This window comes from Scyliorhinus torazame, chromosome 16 (assembly GCF_047496885.1).
Source record: "Scyliorhinus torazame isolate Kashiwa2021f chromosome 16, sScyTor2.1, whole genome shotgun sequence".
In the NCBI taxonomy this organism is placed as follows: Eukaryota; Metazoa; Chordata; class Chondrichthyes; order Carcharhiniformes; family Scyliorhinidae; genus Scyliorhinus; species Scyliorhinus torazame.
The window spans coordinates 160,664,872-160,691,816 of NC_092722.1; the positions used below are offsets into that span (position 1 = coordinate 160,664,872).

At 43.6% G+C, this 26,945-nt stretch overlaps 1 protein-coding gene across 13 annotated transcripts in view; it reads left to right on the forward strand.

Moving 5' to 3' along the window:
- Nucleotides 1-26,945, forward strand: part of LOC140393179 (fibroblast growth factor receptor 2-like) — a 240,526-nt gene that overhangs the window by 128,260 nt on the left and 85,321 nt on the right. For 11 of the 13 annotated variants that reach the window (XM_072479334.1, XM_072479333.1, XM_072479335.1 and 8 more), the window contains 2 exons: nucleotides 8,263-8,532; nucleotides 9,434-9,508. The exons of 1 other annotated variant lie outside the window; for it this stretch is intronic. In XM_072479334.1, coding sequence (XP_072335435.1) covers nucleotides 8,263-8,532; nucleotides 9,434-9,508 — 345 coding nt within the window. The remainder of the gene's footprint in view (nucleotides 1-8,262; nucleotides 8,533-9,433; nucleotides 9,509-26,945) is intronic. One more of the 13 variants, XM_072479336.1, reaches the window with a different exon arrangement.

Here is a 26,945-nt window from a genome sequence, read left to right on the forward strand (position 1 = left end):
GTATGACCACTTGCGCCAGCTGCTGATGGTCGAAGCACTGCCAAGGAGGAAATCCTTTTAAGAGCCTGTCATCCTATTTTCCTTTAGTGACATATAGGACATTTGCAAGCAGAATCATAACACTTTAGATTTCTTCCAAACTTTCAGTTAAGAGCACTCTTTTGAATAGATAATTTATTCTTTTGATAATACTTTTAATTGATTAATATCTGCACCACCTTTCAATGCCTCGTCCTCTCCCTGAACAGCCTGGTAAAGGTTGAAAACTCCCAAGGGAAGGTTGGAATGAAGCTGTCTCTTGTCAGTTCATGACATCTTCTTGTCTTGCTTTAGCATAGTAACACCATCTCTTTGATTATCGCTACTCAAGTTCCAGTTCAGTAATGCAGGAGCTCGAACAACAAAATACATTTCTATAAAATGCTATGACCAAAGTAGCTGACATGACACAGATTGATTTATTTTTGTTGCAAAACATCAATATATCTTTATGAAGGTTATACTATATTATCAGATACACGGATTGGGATGATGGTAGTATAAAAGGCAACCTGGGACAAGAGTTCCTGGAGTGTGTTCAGGTGAATATTCGAGAGCAGTATGTTTCCAGTCCCAATGAGAAAGGAGGTTCGACCTAGTTCTTGGAAATGAAGTGTCAGTAGTGAACTGTGATCATTGTATCAAAAGGTTAGGTTGATTATGGCAAAGGACAAGGAGCAATCCAGAATAGGAATAATCTACTGGGGGAAAGCCTACTTCATTACGGCTAGGAATGGGTCTGACCCAGATAACTTGGAATCAAAATTGAGTAGGCAAAATTGTAACTGGAATTGACAACTACTAGCCCAGGGTATTGTAACAGACCAAAGATGGGTGATCTAAAGCTTGATCAAAAGGAGAGATTTTATAGGTGGAACTGGTGGTGGACAGGCAGTGAAAGGCCATTAGGAAGGTGATTTAAAGGGGTAAAATAATGCATGGGTCTATGAACCTCAGCCATATATGGGGCTCCTACCAGGTTTGTGGCCAGGGGAAAGGTATATAATTTAAGTATTGTATATTGCGATATAACTTCATTTAGTATAATGCACTATGTATGGGCCTATGACATAATTCACTTTACCACTATTTGTACTCATTTGTAAACATGGCCTGATAAAACTAAAGGTTCTGTATTTGTAGCATTCAAAACAAAACAGCTGAACTGATACAGCACAAATAGAAATAATTAAGCACGATCTGTTAACCTTTACAGAGACAGGGGGCGGTATTCTCCCAGCCCCGTGCCGGGCCGGAGAATCCCCGCAACCGTGCCCCGACGCCGGCACACGATTCCCCACAGAGAGGAGAATTGGTGCCGGCGTGTTTGGCGCGCCGCTGGTTGCGGCTGCTCTACGCGGCCGGGCCACCGCTTCACCAGCCCGGATGGGTCGAGCGGCCGCTCTAAAAAGGCAGAGTCCAGCCGGTGCCATCCACTCCTGGTCGCAGCCGGCAGGAACTCTGCGCCCAGGGTCGGGGGGGCGGCCTGTAGGGGGAGGAGGGGGGCTCCGACCCCGGGGGTGCCTCCGATGGGGCCTGACCCGCGATCGGGGCCCACCGATCGGCGGGCCGGCCTCTCCATCCCCTGGCCTATTTTCTTACGCGTCAGCCCCTGAGCTCCCGCGCCCTGTTGCGTCGGGGCTGGCACGTTGAGGGAGGCCACCGCGCATGCGCGGGTTGCTGCGGCACACAGTTCGCGCCGGGATGGGAGGCTGGAGCAGCGTGAACTGCTCGAGCGCCGTGCTGGCCTCCTGTAGGGGCCAGAATCGGTACTCCCAGCGGCCCGTTTACGCCGTTGTGAAACGCGACGCCATTTCCGACGGCGTGGACACTCTGCCGCCGAATGGGACAATCCCGCCCATGGTTGCGATGATCCTGGGGAATTTTAATCTGAAGAGTCATACAGCACAGAAAGAGGCCCTTTGGCCCATTGTGTCTGTGCCAGCCATCAAACACCTGCCTATTCTAATCCCATTTTCCAACACTTAGTCATGACCTTGCAGAGAGACTGGAAGAATCAGATGGGCAAAGGTAGCCTAGATTAGGAATTTAATAAGAGTGGATAGTTTCTGAGATCAACACAAAATGAGATTAGTTACCTCATAATGAAGCTACCCCTAGGTAGCAGCGATCATAATATGATTGAATTTTACATTTGGTGTGAGGGAATGAAGATTGGGTTCAAAACTAGTATTTTAAACTTCAATAAGGGCAATTATGAGGGCATGAAAGCACAGCTAGCTAATGTGAACTGACAAATTGGGCTATGGGATCGGTTAATAGAGATGTAATGGCAGACATTTAAGGTGATATTTCAGAATGCACAGAATTGATACATTCCAACAAGAAAGAATAATTCCAAGGGAAGGATCCACCATCCATGACAAAAGAGAAAATGCTGGAAAATCTCAGCAGGTCTGGCAGCATCTGTAGGGAGAGAAAAGAGCTCACGCTTCGAGTCCGATGACTCTTTGTCAAAGCTAACAGACTGAGAAAGTGGGAAATATTTAACTGTGGAGTGAGAATGAAAGATGAGTCATAGCCACAGAAACCCAGGGAAACCGGGTGCTAATGGCCACAGAAACCAAGGGGAAAGAGTGCTAATGGCAGTCCTCAGAGAGAACAAAAGATGTGAAAGGTCAAACAGCAGAGAAACTAACATCAGAGGATGAACTGTAGATGTGGGGGATGGGGGAGGGAAAGGGGGCAGCAAAGAGGAGAAAGGTTAAGGAAAGGTGGATAAGATTGGGGGGGGGGGAAATTAAATATATATAAAGAAAGAAAGAAATTGTAAAAGACAGTTAAAATGAAATGGGATAAAACAAATGGGTCGAGGTGGGGTAGAGCTGATCATCTGAAGTTGTTAAATTCGATGTTCAGGCCGGAAGGCTGTAGCATGCATAACGGGAAGATGAAATGTTGTTCCTCCAGTTTGCGTTGAGCTTCACTGGAACATTGCAGCAGGCCAAGAACAGACATGTGGGCATGGGTCTTTTGTTAAAATGGCAAACAACAGGAAGGTTAGGATCCTGAATGCGCACAGTCCGAAGATGCTCAGCAAAGCGATCACCCAGTCTGCGTTTGGTCTCTCCGATATAGAGGAGACCACATTGGGAGCAGTGAATGCAGAAGATCAAATTGGAAGAGATGCAAGTGAAACATTGCTTAACCTGGAATGTGTGTTTTGGGCCTGGGATGTTAAGCATGGAAGAGGTAAAGGGGCAGGTATTACACCTTCTGCGATTGCATGGGAAGCTCTACTCCACCTCGACCCATTTGTTTTCATCCCATTTCATTTTAACTGTCTTTTACCATTTCTTTTTTCCTTACTATATATTTAATTCCGGCTCCCACCAGGGCCTGCCCATGGCACTGCCCCCCAGCACAGCTTGGCACAGTGCCAACTTGCTGCCAACCAGCACAGTGTGCTAAACAGCTGGCTTGTAATGCAGAACAAGACCAGCAGCGCGGGTTCAATTCCCGTACCGGCCTCCCCGAGCAGGCGCCGGAATGTGGCGACTAGGGGCGTTTCCCAGTAACTTAATTGAAGCCTACTTGTGACAAGCGATTATTATTATTATTATTATTATTATTATTATTATTATTATTATTATTAACCGGGCAAGTTGCTCTTTCTCCCGGGGGCTAAACGTACCTCTGCGCCCCTGGAGGGATCCCCTCGACTGATTCCCGTTTGGTCAAACCTGTGGTAAACCTCGCCGATGTAACCTCGTGTTGGCACGGTATGAATATTTAGTGGTGGCGGGAGGGGAAATTAATGATATTTAAATTCATTAAAATCTATTTAAATTAGGTTCCTGTCCTTTGTGGGTGTGGGTGTTCGCCAATCCCACACATGACTATTGTGGGCTCTAAATCGCCCTAATACAAGAAACATCTCAGAAACATCTATAAATCGTGAACTGGAAGGGAGGGAGGAACTCTGGGAAAGTTAAAATCACCAGGGAAGTGGCAGTGACCAAAGTGTTGCAAACTGTGGGTTGACGTGTCTCCAGGTCCTGATGGACGTCACCTAGTGTCTTTAAAAAAAGTTACTAGTGAGCGTGTTGATGCACTGGTTTTAATTTTCCAAAACTCCCTAGATTCAACAAGGTTCCATTAGATTGGAAAATAGCGAATGCAAATTCTTTATTCAATAAGGGAGGGAGACTGAAAGCAGAAAATTACAAAGTAGTTAGCTTAACATCTGTCTCAGGGAAAATCTTGGGTATTAGACATCAGGTGTGATTTTCCCGCCTCGTGGCACCGGGTGCATTGCGCAGAAGAGGCCTAAAATGGACTTTGCACCAGGCGCAAAACCGCACGCGAGTCACCCAATCCATGTTGTCTGCGCGATCTGGATCACGCACTCGCTAGGCGGGATCCAGGTAATGATATCTAAACGAGTCATTAGGCTAATCTAAGTATGTCTGGCTGGGTTAAGTCCGCTTCTCCCAGGAGTCACTGGCCACGCAGATGATGCCTGACCCGGATGTTGATTAGCACTGGTCTCTGTAAGCGGAGACCAGGTATGGTGCCACTCCCGGGGCTCGGAGGCCATTAGGTCTCCCAGATGGTTGGGCACAGGGCCTTAGTTCACTGGCACCTGGGCACCCTGACAGTGACAACCTGACACTGCTGGTGCCAGGCTAGCAGTACCAGTGTCATGTTGGTACTGCCAAGGGCCAGGTCCTGAGGAGGCCATGCCCCTGAAAGGGGGGGAATGAAGGGATGATATGATGGGTGAGGGGGCTGTAAGGGCAAGACCCTAAAGGGCCCCTCAGATCCATGGGGGTAACCAATTGTCTCTACCCAACAGGATCTGTGCAGCTTACAGCACTGTGGATAATGGGAACCTGGTGGTTGTACTTTATTTAGATTTAGCAATTTATAAGATGCCACGTCAATGTTATTGTGAAAAATAAAAGCTCATGGTGTAGGAGGTAACATGGGTAGAAAATTAATTCGCTATCAGGATACAGTGGGCAGGCATAAATAGGTAATTTTTTGGTTGGCAAGATTAACAAGTGGTTATACAGGGATCAGTGCTGGGGCCTCAACTTTTTACAATTTATATACACACCTTTGATGTCTTCATCCAAGTCAAGGTTTCTAAATTTGCTGATGACAACAAGGTAGTAAGACGTGAAGCGGACACAAGGAGGGACATGGATAGGTTAAGTGAGTGGTGAAAGACCTGGCAAATGGAGTATAATGGTGGAAAGTGAGAAATTGTCCATTTTGGCAGAATAAAAATAAGTATATTATCTAAATGGTGAGAGATTTCTGAACACTTGAGATGCAGCAAGATCTGGGTGTCGTTGTGCATGAACCATAAAAAGCTAATATGTAGGTACAGCAAGTAATTAGGAAATGTTATCAATTATTGCCAGGGGAATTGAAGATAACAGTAGGGAGGTTATGATTCAGTTATATAGTGAGACTACATCTGGAGTACTGTGTCCAGTGTTGGTCTCCATACCTAAGAAAGGGTGTAAACACATTGGGAACAGTTCAGAGAAGGTTTACTGAACTAATATCTGGAATGGTAAGATTGTCTTATAAGGAAAGATTGGGCACGCTAGGCTTGCATCTGAGAGTTTTGAAGAGTAAAAGGCAGCTTCATAGGGTAGATGTGGAGAGGATGTTTCCTCTTCTGGGAGAATCTAGTACTAGGGATCACTTTAAAAATAAGTGATTGCCCAGGACAGAGATGAGAATTTTTGGCACTCAGGATAGTGAGTTTTTGGAATTCTCTCCCACAAAAGGCGGAGGAAGCAGTGTCTTTGAATTTTTTTAAGGTGGAGGTGGATAGATTATTGATCAGCAAGGGGGTGAAACATCAGGATGGGCAAAATGTGGAGTTGAGGATACAATCAGATCATCCATGGTCTTATTAAATGGTGGAACAGGCTCAAAGGGCCGAATGGCCTACTCCTGCTCCTAATTTGAATGTTTGTAAAGCCAAAATGTATTTGGTGCCCAAGATCGAATTCTTTAATCTGGCTCTGAGGATTTCAGACAGGCCTGGGAGAACAGGAAAATAACTCATTTTTACTATTTCTTTAATGAATATCCAGGTAAATATTGTTTGAAAAGGAATGATTTCAGTGTGAAATAAAATGTGCTTTTTAAAATTTTCCTTTGATGTAAAATACTACCTCCGGGATTCTGAACGTTCATTTGTGTTTCATATATAAGTTTTGAAGTACTTTGTGTCTGACACTACATTTAATCCTGAATGGAATGAGTAGGGTGGGGTCTAGTGGATCCCAGGAAAGTTGTAAACACATAATTGATTGTGTTTCTTGGTATGCATCAGTTGGTGGGCAGAGAATTTTCTCAGTTAAAGTTTTATTTATACGTACAATGTCTCCACAGCCTACTAATTTGCAACAAAGAATCGACAGTGGGGAGATGGAGCTTGTTGCTTAGGGAGTCTGCAAATGAATAATTATTATTTGTATATCTCTGAAGAACTTTGCCTTATGAAATGTTGTTCCTTCCAGGCTTTTTCAGCCAGATCACAATTAAAAGTAATTTTGTAGTCACTTTGTCATCTGGGAATGTAAATCCCAGTCATATCAAATTGCCTCACACAGTCTTGGTGGAGTTTAGTGCAAGAAATACTTGGTGATTCATTACAGCAGTTCCTTGTTGAAACAAGAAAGCCCAAGAGTAATTTTCTTAATGTAATTACAGCTTAATTAAAGAGTCATGTCTAAGACAGGTTTCTCTTAACAGATGTCATTCTGTTGGAAAATTACTTTTGGCTCTTCAGCAATTTTATAATTTAGTCTGATATGAAGACTGAACTAAAAAATAATCACAAGACTAGTATGATATATTTATTTGTGCTACATAGCCTGGAAAGAATATGAATGGTATATGAATTTGATTTTTCTTTGTCTCGTTCCATAATATGGTTTCCCCAGGCACCTCACTAGTCAAAACTCTGTAGTTATCTGGTCCCAAGCATCTGCCCATGCTAGTCCTCATTACGAAGAAGAACAAGACGTGACTGACAACAATATCTAACTAATTTTCCTTCTAGCACATCACCTCACCTCTTTATTGGGAGATGTGTCCTATATATTCAGCCTCTCCTCACCACTCCTTTTTGATGCATTATGACTTAGTTAAGGAACTTAAGAAGCAGACCTGTGCCTTACACCGTGTGACTGGACCACCACCCATGCCGGTGATCCTATTCCACACTCCTGGGTTATTAGTCCAGTTGGGGCATGCTTGTGACACCAATAAGGATGCAGCAAGTGTGGCTTTGGCAACTTCAGCTGACCCACCCTTCCAAGGCCAGAGAGCTGAAACAGCTCCTTTTAGGTGTTGTGGAGCTGCTTTGATGAAGGAAGGTAATTGAACCCTTCCCTGCAAGCTCTCAAAGGGAACCTGGGCCACGATTCCACCAGGATGTGTTCCACTAAAACCTCTCAAGATCATAAATGAAAGAATTTCTGGGAAAGACCAGGAACCTTTTTGTTTTCTTCCCCCGCACCACTTTGACATGAATGTGATTCTGGGTTAACATTTGAGTTTTATATTCGTGGAAATAGTTTTGATACATTGTGTAGAACCACTGGTTTTACAAAAGAATACATTTAGTGCCATCGCCTTGAGAATATCTTAATGTTCTGTAAGCTTTTAAAATATATTGATTTAATGTTATTTTTAAAAATACACTTTTTAAAGCTGCAAGAAATGGAAAATGCTCAGACATGTGAAAACCTCTATCTGTTGCATATTAAGCCAAAGTTGGTGGATGCATTTCAATGTGCTGCCTTATAATTATGTGTAACCATGTTTTCAATTTGCTGGGAGCATGTAACAAATAGTGCTTTGCTCGGAACCTTAATTGATTTTAGTTAACATTTGTGGTTTGGGGTTTTTATTTCTAAATAGATGTACTATCTTTCTGCTGCATGCTGTTCCATGTGTATGCAAGCAATGTCAGTGGGTGTAATTTTATCTTTTGGTGACGGTATAAAATAAGTGATATTGGATTGACCACACGCCCTACACTTTTCCCAAGTTTCGGGTATCGCCCCCTCCCAGTGGCAGATGTGATTTCATTTCCAATGTTAAGCTTTGGCTTACTACTGCTTATTTTTAAGGCAAAATGAGGCATCAAGTGAAGTCAGATTTTCTGACCTATATTGCAACTTTCCTTTTCTTTCCCATCCCTTCCTTCCTTTTCTTGCTTTGCAGAGCCTCCATCAAACTACCAAATCTCTCAGCCTAAAGTGCACACAGCGCATCCAGGAGATTTGCTTCAGTTGCAATGTCCATTGAGAGAGGATGTACAGAGCATCAGTTGGACTAAAGATGGGGAACAGTTGGGGCACAGCAATAAGACTTACATTCTCAGAGAGTACTTGCAGATTAGTGATGCTACGCATGAGGATTCGGGCCTCTATGCTTGTACTGCAATTAGACCAATAGGCAGTGATACAGTGTACTTCGTTGTAAACATTACAGGTGAGTAACATTTGAACTGGATACTAGAAATTCAATAAGGCTCAATATTTATGCTGACTCTATTGTACCTCCAAACATCATTTGATTAAGGTGTGAGAAGGAAAAATAATTAACTTCACTTGGCATTATGAACAATACAAACTGAAACCCAAATTGCATGAGACGCCATCAGGAATATGATAGTTTTCCAAAAGGTTGATGTAGATTGTTCTTAGACTTGAGAGCTGTTCTATTTCAATACCTGTACACCATCTGTAATAGTATATGCTATATTAATAACAAAAACAAGGCTTGTCACATATGAAACCCCTCCATGTGAATGCATTTAATTAAGCTGGTCTCATTTATGAGTTTTTGGAGAAAAGAATTATGTTTTGAAACCTGGATCTTTTAGCCCACACCTGGAAGGGTTACTCCAATTTGAGTAATTACCTTATGCCTTTTCAGTGTAGTGATTATTGATATTCGCACCCTTCCTGAGTGACATTTTAAGGCAGCAAATGTAGCCATGATTGCCCCACAAAGCATGTTCCATATTTTGGCTGAGTTATCAAAGCGTGGCATTGAATGATGGGCAAATCATGCCAAACATCTCGGATAATCCTTCCAGTAAGCAGTGGTGGATTTGCTTGGGCTTTGACGTAATTTCTGGCCTGGTAGGGAACCATTTAAACCACCAAAGCCAAGTGAGACTGTTACGTATAACATTATGTACCAGTGCCTAATATAGATCTTGTGATATTAGAATAATTTTACATCATTATTGTTAAAAAATAATTTGGAAATAGTGTTAATGCTCTTTGGCTATTTAGAGAGGCAATGCTTTGGAAATACTTAGCAAAATTCCATTTTACAAATTTTTTTGATCTTGGGGAGATTATAGGCTATGGTTTTCTTCCAGATGCCATTTCCTCAGGGGACGATGAAGAGGACCGTGATGGGTCAGAAGAGACAGCCAATGATAGTAGCAAGATAAGTAAGTACAGGATGAGGGGACTGTCTGATTGATGTAATGAAGTCAGCAAGAACTCGGGTCCTTTAAGAGGAGCTAATTCTGTAAATGTAAAATTAAGAGTTTGTAAATTAAAGATGGAAAAATTTAAAAGAATTGTGACCTTGAAAATATTGTTTTCTTTAATCTGCATACATCTACTTTGTGTAGTCATTATTACACCTGGTCTGGGTATGTTTAATTTCAAGTATGGTAATGGTTTACTTTATTCTCTAAGGAGTCGTTTTTTTATTAAGCTGATTTTAGGAATTGCTTTCAAGAGATTGCTTTGCAAATCTCCTGAAGATAATTTCAAAATGAATTACTCTGGAATAGACTTGCTCTATCCAGTAATTGTGTACTCTGTGGAGTCTCTGTACCTTGTCCAATTTCTCAGCCAAATGCATAAGCCCGAATCCTCCGGTCAATGGGATTCAATTTTCCCACCGGCAACATTGTCCCGCCTGCAGGTTTCACAGCGGCTTGGGGTGATTACAAAGGGAAATCCCATTGACAAGCGACGGGAAGATAGAATCCCTCCTTCATTGAACGCCGCGTGGCTGAGAAATATGCTGCTCGGGAACCGGAGAATCCAGCCCATGATACTTGGCTGTCTCTGACATTAAACAGGCTTACCGAGCCATTTAATGAAGACTCAGATACGAAATGTAACTTGAAACAAATGAGAGCAGGTGGATGACCTGGATCTTGATGTGCAGGGGACAGTTTCAAAGTTTGCGAACGATACAAAAGTTGGAAGCATTGTAAACTGTGAGGAGGACAGTGCAGAACTTCAAAAGGACATAGACAAGTTGGTGCAGTGGGCAGATAGGTGGCAGATGAAGTTCAATGCGGAGAAATGTGAGGTGATTCATTTTGGTAGGAAGAACATTGGAAGATAACATGAATTATATATATATATATATATATATATATATATATTTTTTTTTAAATAAATTTAAAATATCCAATTCTTTATTCCAATTAAGGGGTAATTTAGCCTGGCCAATTCACCTACCCTGAACATTTTTTGGGTTGTGGGGGTGAGACTCGCGCAGACGGGGACATTGTGCAAACTCCACATGGACAGTGACCTGGGGCCGGGATCAAAATCAGGTTCTCGGCACCGTGAGGCAGTAGTGTTAACCATTGCGCCACCATGCCGCCGATAACATGAATATAAAGACAGTATACCTCTAGAGGGTGTGCAGGAGTAGAGGGACCAGGGTGTATTTGTGTATATGCAACCTGGGTGTATATGTGCAGGAGTCATTAAAGGTGGTGGAAAGGTGGAGAGCAGTTAATAGAGCATACAGGATCCTATACTTTATTAATAGAGTACAAAGACAAGGGGCGGGATTCTCCGCCAGCAGGGTGCTCCGTTTAGCCCAGGGGTTTCCCGCCGGCGTGGGGCTGCTCCACAATGGGAAACCCCATTGACCGGCCGGCATAACGGAGCATCCGGTTGGCGGGGTGAGGCAGAAATGTGGTGCGGCGGGACGGAGTATCTCGCCCCGCCAAGGAGTTTATGCTGAACCTATATAAGACACTATTTAGACCACAGCTGGAGTATTGTCTATAGCTCTGGGCAACACACTTTGAGAAGGACATGAACGTCCTGGGAGAGTGCAGAAGAGGTTTTGAAGAATGGTTCGAAGGGATGAGAGACTTCAGTTATCAAGATAGATTGGAGAGGTTGGGACTGTTCTCCTCGGAGAGGAGATGCTAAGAAGAGATTTGATAATGATGTTCAAAATCATGAGGGTGCTGAAGAGAGTCAATAGGAAGAAATCGTTACCACTCACAAAGGATTGAGAACGAGAGGGTACAGACTTAGTGATTTTCAAAAACCGCAAATATGATGCACAAAATTTTTTTTTCATAAAGCGGCTGGGGTCTGGAATACACTGCGTGAACGTGTGGAGGTGGCAGGGTTCATTGAGGAATTGAAGAGGACATTAGATGATTATTTGAATAGAAACAATGTGCAGGGTTATGAAGAAAAGGTAGGAGAATGTCATTAATAGCTCTAAATTGTAGGGATTTCTTTGGCATTAAGAGTTGCTGAGTGATAAAGCTTTTATTAAAGTTCCATATAAGAGGTCAAGTGTGTAAAATTAAAGCACATGAGGGCCAGAATTCTCCGGCTGTTGGGATTCTCTGTTCCCAACGGCAGAGCAGACCTGCCCTTGGTATGCCCGGAGGTGTGGGTGACCTCAATGGGAAATCCCACTGACGAGGTATGAGTAGAGAATCCTGCTGGCAGAACTGAGAATCCCACCCGAGATTGGGGGTAATATGTTGGCATGGATTGAGAATTGGCTAGCAAACAGGAAACATATAGTAGGAATAAATGGGTCTTTTTCACAGTGGCAGGAGTGACTGGTGGGATACCATGGAGATCAGTGCTTGGAGCCCATCTGTTCACAATATAGGTCAATGATTTGGATGATGGAGCCAATTGTAATAGTTCAAGTTGGCTGAAGTCACAACACAATTGCGAATGTTGAGTGGTGAGGATGATGTAAAGAGGTTTCAAGGTAATTTAGACCAGTTGAATGAATGGGCAAATCATGGCAGATGTAGTATAACATGGATAAGTCGGAAGTTATCCTATTCAGTAGGAAAAACAGAATGGCATAGTATTATTTAAATAGTGATAGATTGGGAAATATCAGTGTACAAAGGGATCTGGGTGTCCTTGTACATCAGCCATTGAAAGCAAGCATGCAGGTACAGCAAGCAGTTAAGAAGGCAAATGGTATGTTGGCCTTAATTGCAAGAATATTTAATTACAGAAACAAGGATATTTTACTGCAGCTGTACAGGACCTTGGTAAGACCTGTCATGTGAGAGTACCTTTTAAGAAATGGGTGTTTAAGAAATGTACCTTTAAGAAATGGAGCTGCTCATGTTACTGGAGTGATGTCAGAGTGTGGGTGGAGCTGAGCTCCACTTCTGCATTTTTAGTTTCAGTTTGAGAAAAGCTTGGGTGTGTCTGTGAGCTGCACTGCTGTTGATCTATGACATCCAAAGACTATCCATGGATCATTTGGGAGAACTCAGAATTGTAAAAAGGTCTCAGTATTGAATATAAATCTAATGTGCTCCTGTTTTGAAGGTTTGTTAAGTCCTTTGGATGGTAAAAGGACAGCATACAGGTTATTTAGTGTTGTATTCTTTGGGGTGTATTTGATTTACTGGTTGATAAAATATTCACTTTGTTTGAAAAAGGTTAACTTGAGTTCATAGAATAAACATTGTTTTGCTTTAAAAACCACGGGTCCATTTTCTGCTGTACCATACCTGTAGAGTAAGCAGTGTGCTCCCCATACCACAATCTATTAAAAGTTGTGGGTCAGGTAAACTCCATGATACACTTTGGGATTCTCTAAATCCTGGCCCATAACAATTGGGGGCTCGTCCGGGATAAAAGTATATCTATTGGATTGGCTTAGTGAACTTAAAGACAATGAGGGGTGAGCATATTGTGGTTGCTTTTCAGGCGTGGTATTTTAGTTTAAGTGGGTGTGTGTTGTAGACAATGGCTCTTTCAGAGGCTCAGAAGTTGGTGGGGGTGGAGACGGTCACACGCAGTACCTTACGGACGGAGCCTAAAAGCAGACTGTTAGATTTGGCAAAAACATTGCAGTTAACATTGCCTGACAAAATGCAAAAAGATGAGGTAATTATGGCTCTGGCTAAGCATTTAAAGTTGCCTGAGATGCAGTTTGACTCATTGGAAATGGCAAAAATTCAGTTGCAAATTAAACAAATGGAACATGAGAAAGAATTAAAGCAGCTTGAATACGAAAGAGAGAGAGAGAGGAAAAAGGAAAGGAGAGAGAAGAAAGGAGAAAAGAAAGAACAGCCCCAGCAGAACAAAAAGAAAGAGAAAGGGAGATACAGATCAGGGAAAAAGATAAAGAGGATAGTTTGAACTTCAGAAAATGGCCATGAGACATGACAGTCAGTTAAAATTGGCAGACGTAAAGGGAAATGTACAGTTGGATGATAGTGATGTGGATAGTGAGGAAGAGCGTCAAAGTCGAAGGCTTGGTGGGAATCTATTTAAATATGTCCAAGCATTGCCAAGGTTTGACGAGAAGGAGGTAGAAGTATTTTTTAATCCATTTGAGAAAGTAGCTAAAGAAATGAAATGAAATGGTCACAGGACATGTGGGTATTACTGATTCAAACAAAGCTGATAGGTAGAGCTAGTGAAGTGTTTACGTCACTACCAGAGGAGGTATCTTGAGTCGTATGAGGAGGTGAAAAAATCCACCTTAGGTGGATATGAACTAGTGCCTGAAGCCTACAGACAAAGGTTTAGAAATTTAAGGAAAGAATTTGGCCAAACAAACATGGGGTTTGAAAGGATCAAACAGAGTAATTTTGATAGGTAGATAAGGGCTTTGAAAATAGATCAAACTTATGAAGCTCTCAGAGAAATTATACTTTTGGAGGAGTTTAAAAATTCAATTCCTGATGTAGTGAGAACTCATGTGGAAGAACAGAGGGTTAAAACTTTGAGGTTAGCAGCAGAAATGGCAGATGATTATGAATTAGTTCATAAATCAAAGCTTGGTTTCTGACATCAGTTTCAGCCTGTGAGGGATAGAAACTGGGGATATGAGAAATACTCAAGTGGTAAAGGTAAAGGTGATCTGACGGGCGATAATAAGAAGAGTGTACCTGAGATTAAAAAATAAATCCAGGAGGGTGGAAAAGAAATGAAAAGTTTCAAATGTTTTCACTGTAATAAACTAGGCTATGTAAAGTCAGTGTTGGTGGTTGAAGAAAAGCACTGGGAAGGCTGATGTGGTAAAATAGGATAATACAGTGGGGTTTGTTAAAGTGGTAAAGGAAAGCCCAAGTGAAGGGAAGGAGGTGCAAAAGATTGTACAGCCTGATCAAGAGGTGATTGATGAGAAGGTGCCAGATGTATTTAAAGAATTTACTTGTGTGGGTGAAGTTTACTCGTGTGTATCAGGAGGAGCAGGTAAAGAAGTCACAATTTTAAGAGATACGGGAGCTAGTCAGTCTTTAATGGCAAGAGATCAGGAGTTATGTAGTTTGGGAAGAATGTTGCCAGAAAAGATGGTACTATGTGGAATTCAGGGTGAGAGGAGTAGCATTCCATTATATAAGGTAAGGTTGGAAAGTCCAGTGAAGAGTGGTGTAGTAGGAGTATTAGAGAAATGATCTTGTCCAGGAATACAGTTTATCTTGGGGAATGATATACCTGGATCGCAAGTGGGAGTGATGCCTACTGTGGTTGATAAGCCAGTGGAAAATCAGACAACTGAAGTGTTGAAGGACAAATATCCTGGGATTTTTCCGGATTGTGTAGTAACAAGGTCGCAAAGTCACAGGTTAAGACAAGAGGAGAAATCAAAGAGTGAAGATGAAGTTGAAGTGCAATTATCAGAAACTATTTTTGATCAGATGGTTGAAAAAGAACAAGAACAGATTGACTTCCGGGTGCGGCGATGACCAGCTGTGTCGCAAGTTTCGGCAGCTCCCGGTGAAACGGACTTTTGGGCTCTTGATAGGAGCCCCAACGGCAATTTTGACGGCTAAAAACACTGTGCGGTACACCAGAAGGGAATCCCCCCTGGATACGGATGGAAAAAGGAGGAGAAAGTGGCCAGATTGCAGTGGATCCTTTAGAACAGCGGCAAGGAAGGCAAGCAAAAACCAAGATGGCGTCGGAAGGTGGCAGTTTAACATGGGGCCCTGAACAACAAGAGTTCTTGAAATGCTGTGTGGAAGAGCTCAAAAAGGAAATGAAGAAAGAGCTGTTGGCCCCGATACTACAGGCGATCGAAGGGCTAAAGGAGGAACAAAAGACCCAGGAGCGGGAGCTTCGGGTCGTGAAGGCAAAGGCAGCCGAGAATGAGGACGACATACAGGGCCTGGTGGTGAAGACGGAGACGCATGAGGCACATCAGAAACGATGTGTGGAAAGGTTGGAGGCACTGGAGAACAACGCAAGGAGGAACAACCTGAGGATTCTTGGTCTTCCTGAAGGTGCGGAGGGAGCGGACGTCGGGGCATATGTGAGCACGATGCTGCACTCGTTAATGGGAGCGGAGGCCCCGGCGGGTCCGTTGGAGGTGGAGGGAGCATACCGAGTGATGGCGCAAGGACCGAGAGCAGGAGAAATTCCCAGAGCCATAGTGGTGAGATTCCTCCGTTTTAAGGATAGAGAAATGGTCCTTAGATGGGCAAAGAAAACTCGGAGCAGTAAATGGGAGAACGCGATGATCCGCGTTTATCAAGACTGGAGTGCGGAGGTGGCTAGAAGGAGGGCGAGCTTTAATCGGGCCAAGGCGGTGCTTCATAAAAAGAAGATAAAATTTGGAATGCTGCAACCGGCAAGACTGTGGGTCACATATCGAGGGAGGCACCACTGCTTTGAGACGGCGGATGAAGCGTGGACTTTTATTGTGGAAGAAAAACTGGAATGAGCGGGTTATTAAAAAGAACGTTTGAACAAAGTGGTGGGGCGAATGTGGGGGGCGAAGAGGGGGGTTAAAAAGGGGGGAAAGAGGAGTTTTATGTACTAATCCTGCGATGTGGTAACTTTTCTCTCTTCCACAGGTGGTGATGGGGGAGGAGGGGAGGTGGAGGAGATGGGGCGTTGGCCATTGGGGGCGGGGCCAAGGGAGAAGCGCGGGCTTGGTTCCCGCGCTATGATAATCATGGCGGGAATAGAGAAGCAGGAAGGAGGGGGCATCGCACGGTGTGAGCCGAGGTCACGGGGGGAAGCCGAGGTCGGCCAGAGTTTGCTGACTTCTGGGAGCAACATGGGGGGAGTAATTACGCTAGCGGGGGATCTAGCGGGGGGGGTGGGAGGGGGGAATTACTGGGTTGCTGCTGCTGGGGAGAGGGGGGAGCTGGTATGAGAGGGGATGGGCGGGGGGCACCGCCTGGGGGAGATACAGCTGCGTGGGAACCGGGTGAGGAGCTGGAAAAAGGGGATGGCTAATCGACAAGGGGGCGGGGTAGGAAGCCCCCCAACCCGGCTGATCACGTGGAACGTGAGAGGACTGAACGGGCCGATAAAGAGGGCACGGGTACTCGCACACCTTAAGAAACTTAAGGCAGATGTGGTTATGTTACAGGAAACGCACCTGAAACTGATAGACCAGGTTAGGCTACGCAAAGGATGGGTGGGGCAGGTGTTCCATTCAGGGCTAGATGCGAAAAACAAGGGGGTGGCTATATTAGTGGGGAAGCGGGTAATGTTCGAGGCAAAGACTATAGTGGCGGATAACGGGGGCAGATACGTGATGGTGAGTGGCACACTACAGGGGGAGACGGTGGTTTTGGTAAACGTATATGCCCCGAACTGGGATGATGCCAATTTTATGAGGCGGATGCTAGGACGCATTCCGGACCTAGAGATGGGAAAGCTGATAATGGGGGGAGATTTTAATACGGTGTTGGAACCAGGGCTGGATAGGTCGAAGTCCAGGACTGGAAGGATGCCGGCAGCAGCCAAGGTACTTAAAGATTTTATGGAGCAGATAGGAGGTGTAGACCCGTGGAGATTTAGCAGACCTAGGAGTAAGGAGTTCTCGTTTTTCTCCTATGTCCATAAAGTCTACTCGCGAATAAACTTTTTTGTGCTGGGAAGGGCGTTGATCCCGAAGGTGAGGGGAACGGAGTATACGGCTATAGCCATTTCGGATCACGCCCCACACTGGGTAGACTTGGAGATAGGGGAGGAAACAGGAGGGCGCCCACCCTGGAGAATGGACATGGGACTAATGGCAGATGAGGGGGTGTGAATAAGGGTGAGGGGGTGCATTGAAAAGTACTTGGAACTCAATGATAATGGGGAGGTCCAGGTGGGAGTGGTCTGGGAGGCGCTGAAGGCGGTGGTTAGAGGGGAGCTGATATCAATAAGGCCACATATAGGGAAGCAGGAGAGTAAGGAACGGGAGCGGTTGCTGCAAGAACTTTTGAGGGTGGACAGACAATATGCGGAAGCACCGGAGGAGGGACTACAGGGAAAGGCAAAGGCTACATGTAGAATTTGACTTGCTTACTACGGGCACTGCAGAGGCACAATGGAGGAAGGCACAGGGTGTACAGTACGAATATGGGGAGAAGGCGAGCAGGTTGCTGGCACACCAATTGAGGAAAAGGGGAGCAGCGAGGGAAATAGGGGGAGTGAGGGATGAGGAAGGAGAGATGGAGCGGGGAGCGGAGAGAGTGAATGGAGTGTTCAAGACATTTTATAAAAAATTATATGAAGCTCAACCCCCGGATGGGAGGGAGAGAATGATGGGCTTTTTGGATCGGCTGGAATTTCCCAAGTTGGAAGAGCAGGAAAGGGTGGGACTGGGAGCACAGATCGAGGTAGAAGAAGTGGTGAAAGGAATTAGGAGCATGCAGGCGGGAAAGGCCCCGGGACCGGATGGATTCCCAGTCGAATTCTATAGAAAATATGTGGACTTGCTCGCCCCGGTATTGACGAGGACCTTTAATGAGGCAAAGGAAAGGGGACAACTGCCCCCGACTATGTCTGAAGCAACGATATCGCTTCTCTTAAAGAAGGAAAAGGACCCGCTACAATGCGGGTCCTATAGACCTATTTCCCTCCTAAATGTAGATGCCAAGATCCTGGCCAAGGTAATGGCAATGAGAATAGAGGAATGTGTACCGGGGGTGGTCCACGAGGACCAAACTAGGTTTGTGATGGGGAGACAGCTGAACACGAATATACGGAGGCTGTTAGGGGTAATGATGATGGCCCCACCAGAGGGGGAAACGGAGATAGTAGTGGCGATGGATGCCGAGAAAGCATTTGATAGAGTGGAGTGGGATTATTTGTGGGAGGTGTTGAGGAGATTTGGTTTTGGAGAGGGGTATGTTAGATGGGTGCAGCTGTTGTATAGGGCCCCGATGGCAAGCGTGGTCACGAATGGACGGGGATCTGCATATTTTCGGCTCCATAGAGGGACAAGGCAGGGATGCCCTCTGTCCCCATTATTGTTTGCACTGGCGATTGAGCCCCTGGCGATAGCGTTGAGGGGTTCCAAGAAGTGGAGGGGAGTACTTAGAGGAGGAGAAGTATCTTTGTATGCGGACGATTTGTTACTATATGTGGCAGACCCGGCGGAGGGGATGCCAGAAATAATGCGGATACTTGGCGAGTTTGGGGATTTTTCAGGGTATAAATTGAACATGGGGAAAAGTGAGTTGTTTGTGGTGCATCCAGGGGAGCAGAGTAGAGAAATAGAGGACCTACCGTTGAGGAAGGTAACAACGGACTTTCGTTACCTGGGGATCCAGATAGCCAAGAATTGGGGCACATTGCATAGGTTAAATTTAACGCGGTTGGTGGAACAAATGGAGGAGGATTTCAAGAGATGGGATATGGTATCCCTGTCACTGGCAGGGAGGGTGCAGGCGGTTAAGATGGTGGTCCTCCCGAGATTCCTCTTTGTGTTTCAGTGCCTCCCGGTGGTGATCACGAAGGCTTTTTTTAAAAGGATTGAAAAGAGCATCATGGGTTTTGTGTGGGCCGGGAAGACCCCGAGAGTGAGGAAGGGATTCTTACAGCGTAGCAGGGATAGGGGGGGTTGGCACTACCGAGCCTAAGTGAGTATTATTGGGCTGCTAATATTTCAATGGTGAGTAAGTGGATGGGAGAGGAGGAGGGAGCGGCGTGGAAGAGATTAGAGAGGGTGTCCTGTAGGGGGACTAGCCTACAGGCTATGGTGATAGCCCCATTGCCGTTCTCACCGAGGAACTACACCACAAGCCCGGTGGTGGTGGCTACACTGAAGATTTGGGGACAGTGGAGACGGCATAGGGGAAAGACTGTAGCCTTGGGGGGGTCCCCGATAAGAAACAACCATAGGTTTGCCCCGGGGGGAATGGATGGGGATATGGAATGTGGCAAAGAGCAGGAATAACGCAACTGAAAGATCTGTTTGTGGATGGGAAGTTCGCGAGTCTGGGAGCGCTGACCGAGAAATATGGGTTGCCCCAAGGGAATGCATTCAGGTATATGCAACTGAGGGCTTTTGCGAGGCAACAGGTGAGGGAATTCCTGCAGCTCCCGACACAAGAGGTGCAGGACAGAGTGATCTCAAAGACATGGGTGGGGGATGGTAAGGTGTCAGATATATATATAGGGAAATGAGGGACGAAGGGGAGACTATGGTAGATGAACTAAAAGGGAAATGGGAAGAAGAGCTGGGGGAGGAGATCGAGGAGGGGCTGTGGGCAGATGCCCTAAGCAGGGTAAACTCGTCGTCCTCGTGTGCCAGGCTAAGCCTGATTCAGTTTAAGGGCGCATATGACTGGAGCACGGCTCAGTAAATTTTTTGGGGAGGAGGATAGGTGTGCGAGGTGCTCGAGAAGCCCAGCGAATCATACCCATATGTTTTGGTCATGCCCGGCACTACAGGGGTTTTGGATGGGGGTGACAAAGGTGCTTTCAAAAGTAGTGGGGGTCCGGGTCGAACCAAGCTGGGGGTTGGCTATATTTGGGGTTGCACAAGAGCCGGGAGTGCAGGAGGCGAGAGAGGCCGATGTTTTGGCCTTTGCGTCCCTAGTAGCCCGGCGCAGGATATTGCTAATGTGGAAAGAAGCCAAGCCCCCGGGGGTGGAGACCTGGATAAATGACATGGCAGGGTTTATAAAGCTAGAACGGATTAAGTTCGTTCTAAGGGGGTCGGCTCAAGGGTTTACCAGGCGGTGGCAACCGTTCGTCGAATACCTCGCAGAAAGATAGATGGAATGGAAAAAAGAAGGCAGCAGCAGCAGCCCAGGATTGGGGGGGGGGGGGGGGGAGGGAGGGGGGGGGGGAACCAGAAGGACTCTCAGGGTTGTTAATATATACTGTATAATATGTATAGGTCGTTGCTACAGATAATTATATATTGGACTGTTAAATTATATTTTTGGAGAGTGTTACTTGTGATAAGGCAGTTGCCAATTAGGGTTAGTTTTCATTTTTGTTATTTATTATTTATTCATTTTTTGTTTATAAAATAGGTCATTGTTATTTGTGTTGTTATAATATTGTGTAAAGGATGCACAATGTACTGTGTTGGTTGACCAAAAATTTTCAATAAAATATATTTTTTAAAAAAGAACAAGAACAGGTGGAGGATGAGGCGGATATTTTTAGTTCAGGAAAACTTTACTTGTGTGGGTGAAGTTTACTCGTGTGTATCAGGAGGAGCAGGTAAAGAAGTCCCAATTTTAAGAGATACGGGATACAACAGAAAGATATAAAAATAAAACGGATGTATCAGAAAGCATACACGGAAGAGGAATCTGAGTGTATACCAGAGTGTTATTACCGTAAAAGTGATGTCTTGATGAGAAAATGGAGACCTTTACATACGCAGGCGGATGAAAAGTGGGCAGAAGTTCATCAAGTAGTATTGCCGGTAGGGTATAGAAAGGAGGTGTTGCGAGTTGCACATGAGGTACCAGTGGGAGGTCATTTGGGAATAAGGAAAACTCAAGCTAAAATCCAAAAACATTTTTATTGGCCTGGACTACATAAAGATGGAGTTAAATTTTGTCAATCATGTCACACATGTTAAGTGATAGGAAACCTCAAGCAGTGATAAAACCCTTAATGCCCATTCCAGCATGTGAGGAACCTTTTACAAGGGTCCTAATTGATTGCGTAGGACCGCTTACTAAAACAAAAAGTGGGAATCAATATCTTTTGACTATAATGGATGTGCCTACTAGGTTTCCAGAGGCCATTCCAGTACGTAATACAGTTAAAAAGATTGTGGAGGACTTACTTAAATTCTTTACTAGATATGGACTACCTACAGAAATACAATCGGAGCAAGGATCAAATTTTACCTCCAGGTTACTCAAAGAAGTAATGGATAGCTCAGGAATAAAACAATTTAAATCAACTGCATACCATCCAGAATCGCAGGGAGTGTTAGAAAGGTGGCATCAGACATTAAAGACCATGTTAAGGGCCTATTGTCAAGATTATCCAGAGGATTGGGATGAAGGAATTCCATTCGTACTGTTTGCAATTAGGGATGCACCTGATGAGTCAACCAAATTTAGTCCTTTTGAACTAATTTTTGGTAATGAGGTAAGAGGACCACTTAAATTGATGAAGGAAACATTGGTGGGGGAGAAATCGGAAATTACATTATTGGATTAATTTTAGGGAACGATTAAATAGAGCAGGTGAATTGGCTAGACAACATTTGAAAGTTGCACAAAATGTGATGAAACGGGTAGCGGACAAGAAATCCAAAGTTGGTAATTTTGCCAGTGGAGATAAAGTATTGCTACCAGTGGTAGGTGAACCTTTAAAAGCTAGGTTTTGTGGACCTTATCAGATTGAAAGGAAATTAAGTGAGGTGAATTATGTGGTAAAAACACCAGATAGAAGGAAGAATCACCGAGTGTGTCATGTGACTATGCTTAAAAGGTACTTTGAAAGGGAAGGAGAGAAAAAGGAGGTTTTAATGATTCTAAATCAAAGTGACGAACCAAATCCTGATGACTGTGAATTTGACATACCTCAAATTAAATTGGAAAATGAGGATGTTCTTAAAAATTGGGTTAAATTGTTGAGTTATCTTCCAGAGAAAAAACAAACTGACCTGAAAGAGTTATTGATATCACGTGGGCATTTTTATGGAGATAAATTGGGAAGTACTAAAATGGCTATACATGATGTAGATGTGGGAAATGCTGTTCCAATCAAACAACATCCATATAGACTTAACCCTTTAAAATTGGCACAGGTTAACAAAGAGATTGAGAGTATGCTTTAAAATGCCATAATTGAAGTGGGTTGCAGCCAATGGAGCTCACCCACAGTGATGGTACCAAAGCCAGACGGTACCCAACGGTTGTGTGTGGACTATAGAAAGGTTAATGCAGTTACAAGAACGGACTCTTATCCTATCCCACGTTTGGAGGATTGCATTGAGAAAGTGGGACAATCATTTTTTATTTCCAAATTGGATTTTCCTAAGGGTTACTGGCAGGTACCTTTTATCCGAAAGGGCGAAGGAGATTTCAGCTTTTGTGTCTCCATGTGGTATATACCAATTCAAAGTTATGCCATTTGGCATGAAAAATGCCCCCAAAAAACATTTCAACGGTTAACTAACAAAGTCGTTTCAGGATTACCCAATTGTGCGGTATACATCGGTGATCTGGTAATTTTCAGCCAGACATGGAAAGACATTTTGAAACATCTGATGGAGTTATTCGATCGAGTTCAGGAGGCGGGAATAGAGCAGGTGAATTGGCTGGACAACATTTGAAAGTTGCACAAAACCTAGCCAAAAGTGAATTTGGAAAAGCCCGAATCACTTCCCTTGAGGAGTTTTCGATACCCTCGAGACGAAGGGAAATCATGCGATTTCTTGGCATGAGTGGATTTGATCATACATTTGTGCAAAAGTTATGTAGCGTGAGTGCTCCACTGATGGACTTGCTTAAGAAACGTCAAAAATTTCAATGGGCAGCGGACTTTCAACAGACATTTGAAAGCCTGAAAGCTGTGATAACCAATGCTCCTGTGTTGGAGAATTACAAGGGACTCTGATCATGTTGAACTAAATTATCTGACTAAAGAGAAATGCCGAGGCGTGGAGCAATGGATGGATTGTGCAGAGACCTCCTTTTTCAAAGAGACTGTCAATCATGCAGAATTTCAGTTGGAGGAAGACGAACGGGGAAAAAATTGATTATATTATTATACCTGTTCGCGTGTGTTTTTTAAATGAACAAGTATATTTACTGTGTGCATTTCTTAAATGATAGTGCAAAGGTGAAAAATGAAACCATCTTGAAGTTGATGGTTTTTGTTTTTTTCTTGGGGGCGGGGGGGAGGTGTCATGTGAGAGTACCCTTTAAGAAATGGGTGTTTACGAAATGGAGCTGCTCATGTTACTGGAGTGTGTCAGAGTGTGGGTGGAGCTGAGCTCCACTTCTGCTTTTTTAATTTCAGTTTGGGAAAAGCTTGGGTGTGTCTGTGAGCTGCACTGCTGTTGATCAATGGCATCCAAAGACTATCCATGGATCATTTGGGAGAACTCAGAATTGTAAAAAGGTCTCAGTATTGAATATAAATCTAATATGCTCCTGTTTGAAGGTTTGTTAAGACTTTTGGATGGTAAAAGGACAGCATACAGGTTATTTAGTGTTGTATTCTTTGGGGGTGGATTTGATTTACTGGTTGCTAAGATATTCACTTTGTTTTAAAAAGGTTAACTTGAGTTCATAGAATAAACATTGTTTTGTTTTAAAAACTACTGGTCCATTTTCTGCTGTACCATACCTGTAGAGTAAGCCGTGTGCTTCCCATACCACAATCTATTAAAAGTTGTGGGTCAGGTGAACTCCATGATATACTTTGGGATTCTGTAAACCCTGGCCCATAACAGACCACACTTGGAGTACTGTGTGCAGTTTTGCTGTCCTTAGCTAAGAAAGGATATACTTTCCATAGAGGAAGTTTACACCAGGATTCCTGATTCCTGGGATGTCAGAATTGTCATATAAGGAGAGCTTGGGTCGACTAGGCCTGTATTCACTGGAGGTTAGAAGAATGAGAGGGGATGTCATTGAAACATATAAAATTCTGACAGGACTTGACAGACTGTTTGCAGGAGTGATGTTCCCCTTGGCTGCGGGATCTAAGACAAGGGGTCACAGTCTAAGGTATGGGGTAGGCCACTTAGGACTGGGATGATGAGAAATCTGTTAACTGAAGAGGCTGGTGAAACTGTGGAATTCTCTACTACAGAAGACTGGAGGTCGTCACTGAATATATTTAAGAAGAAAATAGATAGATTCATAGACACTAAAGACACCATGGGGTATAGGGAAATAATAGGAGTATGATGTTAAGATAGAGAATCAAGAATGATCATATTGAATGGCAGAGCAGGCTCGAAGGGCTGAGTGGACTACTCTTGTTCCCATTTTCTATGTTTCTATGAGCGGATGCAAGAGATTACAGCATTGACAGAATGTAATGCCCCCTCTTCATATATTAAGTTTTATATTAGCTTGATAAAGTAGTTTTGATGGCACTGTGGAAATGAGTATCCTTTGTGCTTTAAATCCCAGTTTCATTATGGTTAACTGAGCATGATCACAAAATCTTTTGGAAGGAAAGGGAAATGGCTTGCATTTTTTGGATGTGGTATAGGTAGTTGAGAATACACGTGTGAAATTTGTTAGCCATAGGTTTAATACATTGCTTTGTTAAGGTAAAGAAAAGCCATTACAGAATCACATTTTAGCTACACAACTTTTGTATAAAATGTGTCCAAAATAATGTGTGGTACTACAGATCTGGTATGCATGAATGGTGCCATTGTTTAAGTAAAGAGTAATTTAAATTTGTCTCTGGGTTCCCATATTGAAGTGTTATAACGAGCAATGACAGGAAACAGTAAGCAAGCTCAGCACACACGTAATGCATAAGGCTGTGGTCTAACTTGGCAGAAAACTGGTTTTGTAGAAGAGAAGGGAAATGTTTGAACAATAATTCTACATATACACCTAAAGACTGATTATTTGGGGAAAAAAGCTATTTTCATACAAGATTGCAAGTGTAGAACTCCATAGTATTGTCTACAGTTGATTACTATTGAGTATGCTTAGTGGCTGTTCTGTTTTAAAACATCTGGCTTTGACCTTAACTTGGAAATTATTTTTAATTATCTCAAAACAGAATTAGTAATTACATACAGTGTCAGTACCTGTCAGTCACACTTTACTGGCCTTGAACGGGTAATCAATTGATTTTATGTCCAAGAAGAGGAGTGAGAGAGTTTTAATGGACCTGCAGCACAGTGAAGTATTGCAGCTCATAGCCACAACCCACAACAGCTGTAATAATGCATTTTCCTTTAATTACTGCATCAAAATGTGTATATTAATGGTGCTGTAGATTGGAGGCTGGTTTAACTCAGCTGGTTCACGACGTTGAGCGAAACCTTCAGCGCGGGTTCAATTCCTGTACCGGCTGAGGTTATTCATGAAGGCCCCACCTTCTCAACCTTGACCCTTTGCTTAAATGTGGTGATCCTCAGGTTAAATCATCAATCTCCCCTGCAAAGGAGGCTATGTGGTCACTTGGGACTATGGTGACTTAAGTTTATATTAAAATACTTGCTCTATTTGAATCATTCTCCCTAGTTTATTCAAATTTTTGAATTTTTCAAAGTCGTATTTGATGGAAACTATTTGCCTTTTTGCTCACTTGGGGACATAAAATCAATTGATTACCAGTTCCTAGGCGAGGAAGGTGTGACTAACATTTCTCACTGGTACTGACACAGTACGTCCTTAATTTTTACAGTTGGTTAAATTACATTCACATTATATACTTAATATAATTATTTGTAGCTGTCCCAATGAAATCCACCTCAGAGGCTATCAAAATCATATACATATTGTAAATTAAGGGGAAAATGTACCCAACATCAGCTTAATGCTAATTGGTATTCCCAAGGAGAAGAATTCAACTAATTGCATTTTAATATGGTTAAATAGTGAGAACACATCAAATGGTAACTTGCATAGTCATTTGGTGTGGTCATGTTATTGATGCTGAGTGACAGGGAGCTTAAAACAAGGTGGTGATAAATGTAAAAGGAGATTGTACAAATATTGACATTATTTAGTATTGGTATCAACCAGAAATTCTTGTTTGTTTTACTTCTACTGCATTGAAGCGAGAACTATTGTGCAGATAGTGTAACTTGGTACTGTCCAGCCATATTTATTACATTAAGCGTGAGCTTTCAGCACTTAAAGGGAGCCATTGTCTCTGATTTAAAAGTAGTTCTTGAGACAAGAGCCCAGTGTGTGCTCTGACTCGTGGTTTAATAAACATGCTCTATAAGAAAGAATTGACTATTCTTTGAGGAATAAAGAAATCTTTAAAGTTTTGAGAAGCTAATGTTTTCCATTACAATTTTGTATTCAATGAAATTTTGGAGGTGAAAGCTGGTGCTAAACACTGAAGAGCTCATTGAGAATGAAGATTAGGCCAATACAGTATGTTTTCTTTGTTTCAAGGTTGACGTGCCGTGACTGGATATTATAGCCATGGCAGAGGCGGGATGGAGAACTCATCACATCAGGGCCCACCAGCCCGGCCCTGGCGAAAGCCGCAGAATAGCAAGCCTTCCTGTAGGCCTCACTGGCAGCGGTGACTGCACCTTGGGGCGCTGCTGGCACTGGAGAGCTGCCAGCCTCTGAATGGCAGTGCTCTAAGGCAAAACTTCCTTTTTGCAGGAGGGTGAGCCTGCCAATTGGAGCTGGGCTCACCCCCTGATTTTATGTCTGGAAACGGAACCATGTCCACCTCCACTGTAAATTCCAGCCCCATGGTTCCCACATCATGAATATGTGGTCTTAATGGATTAAC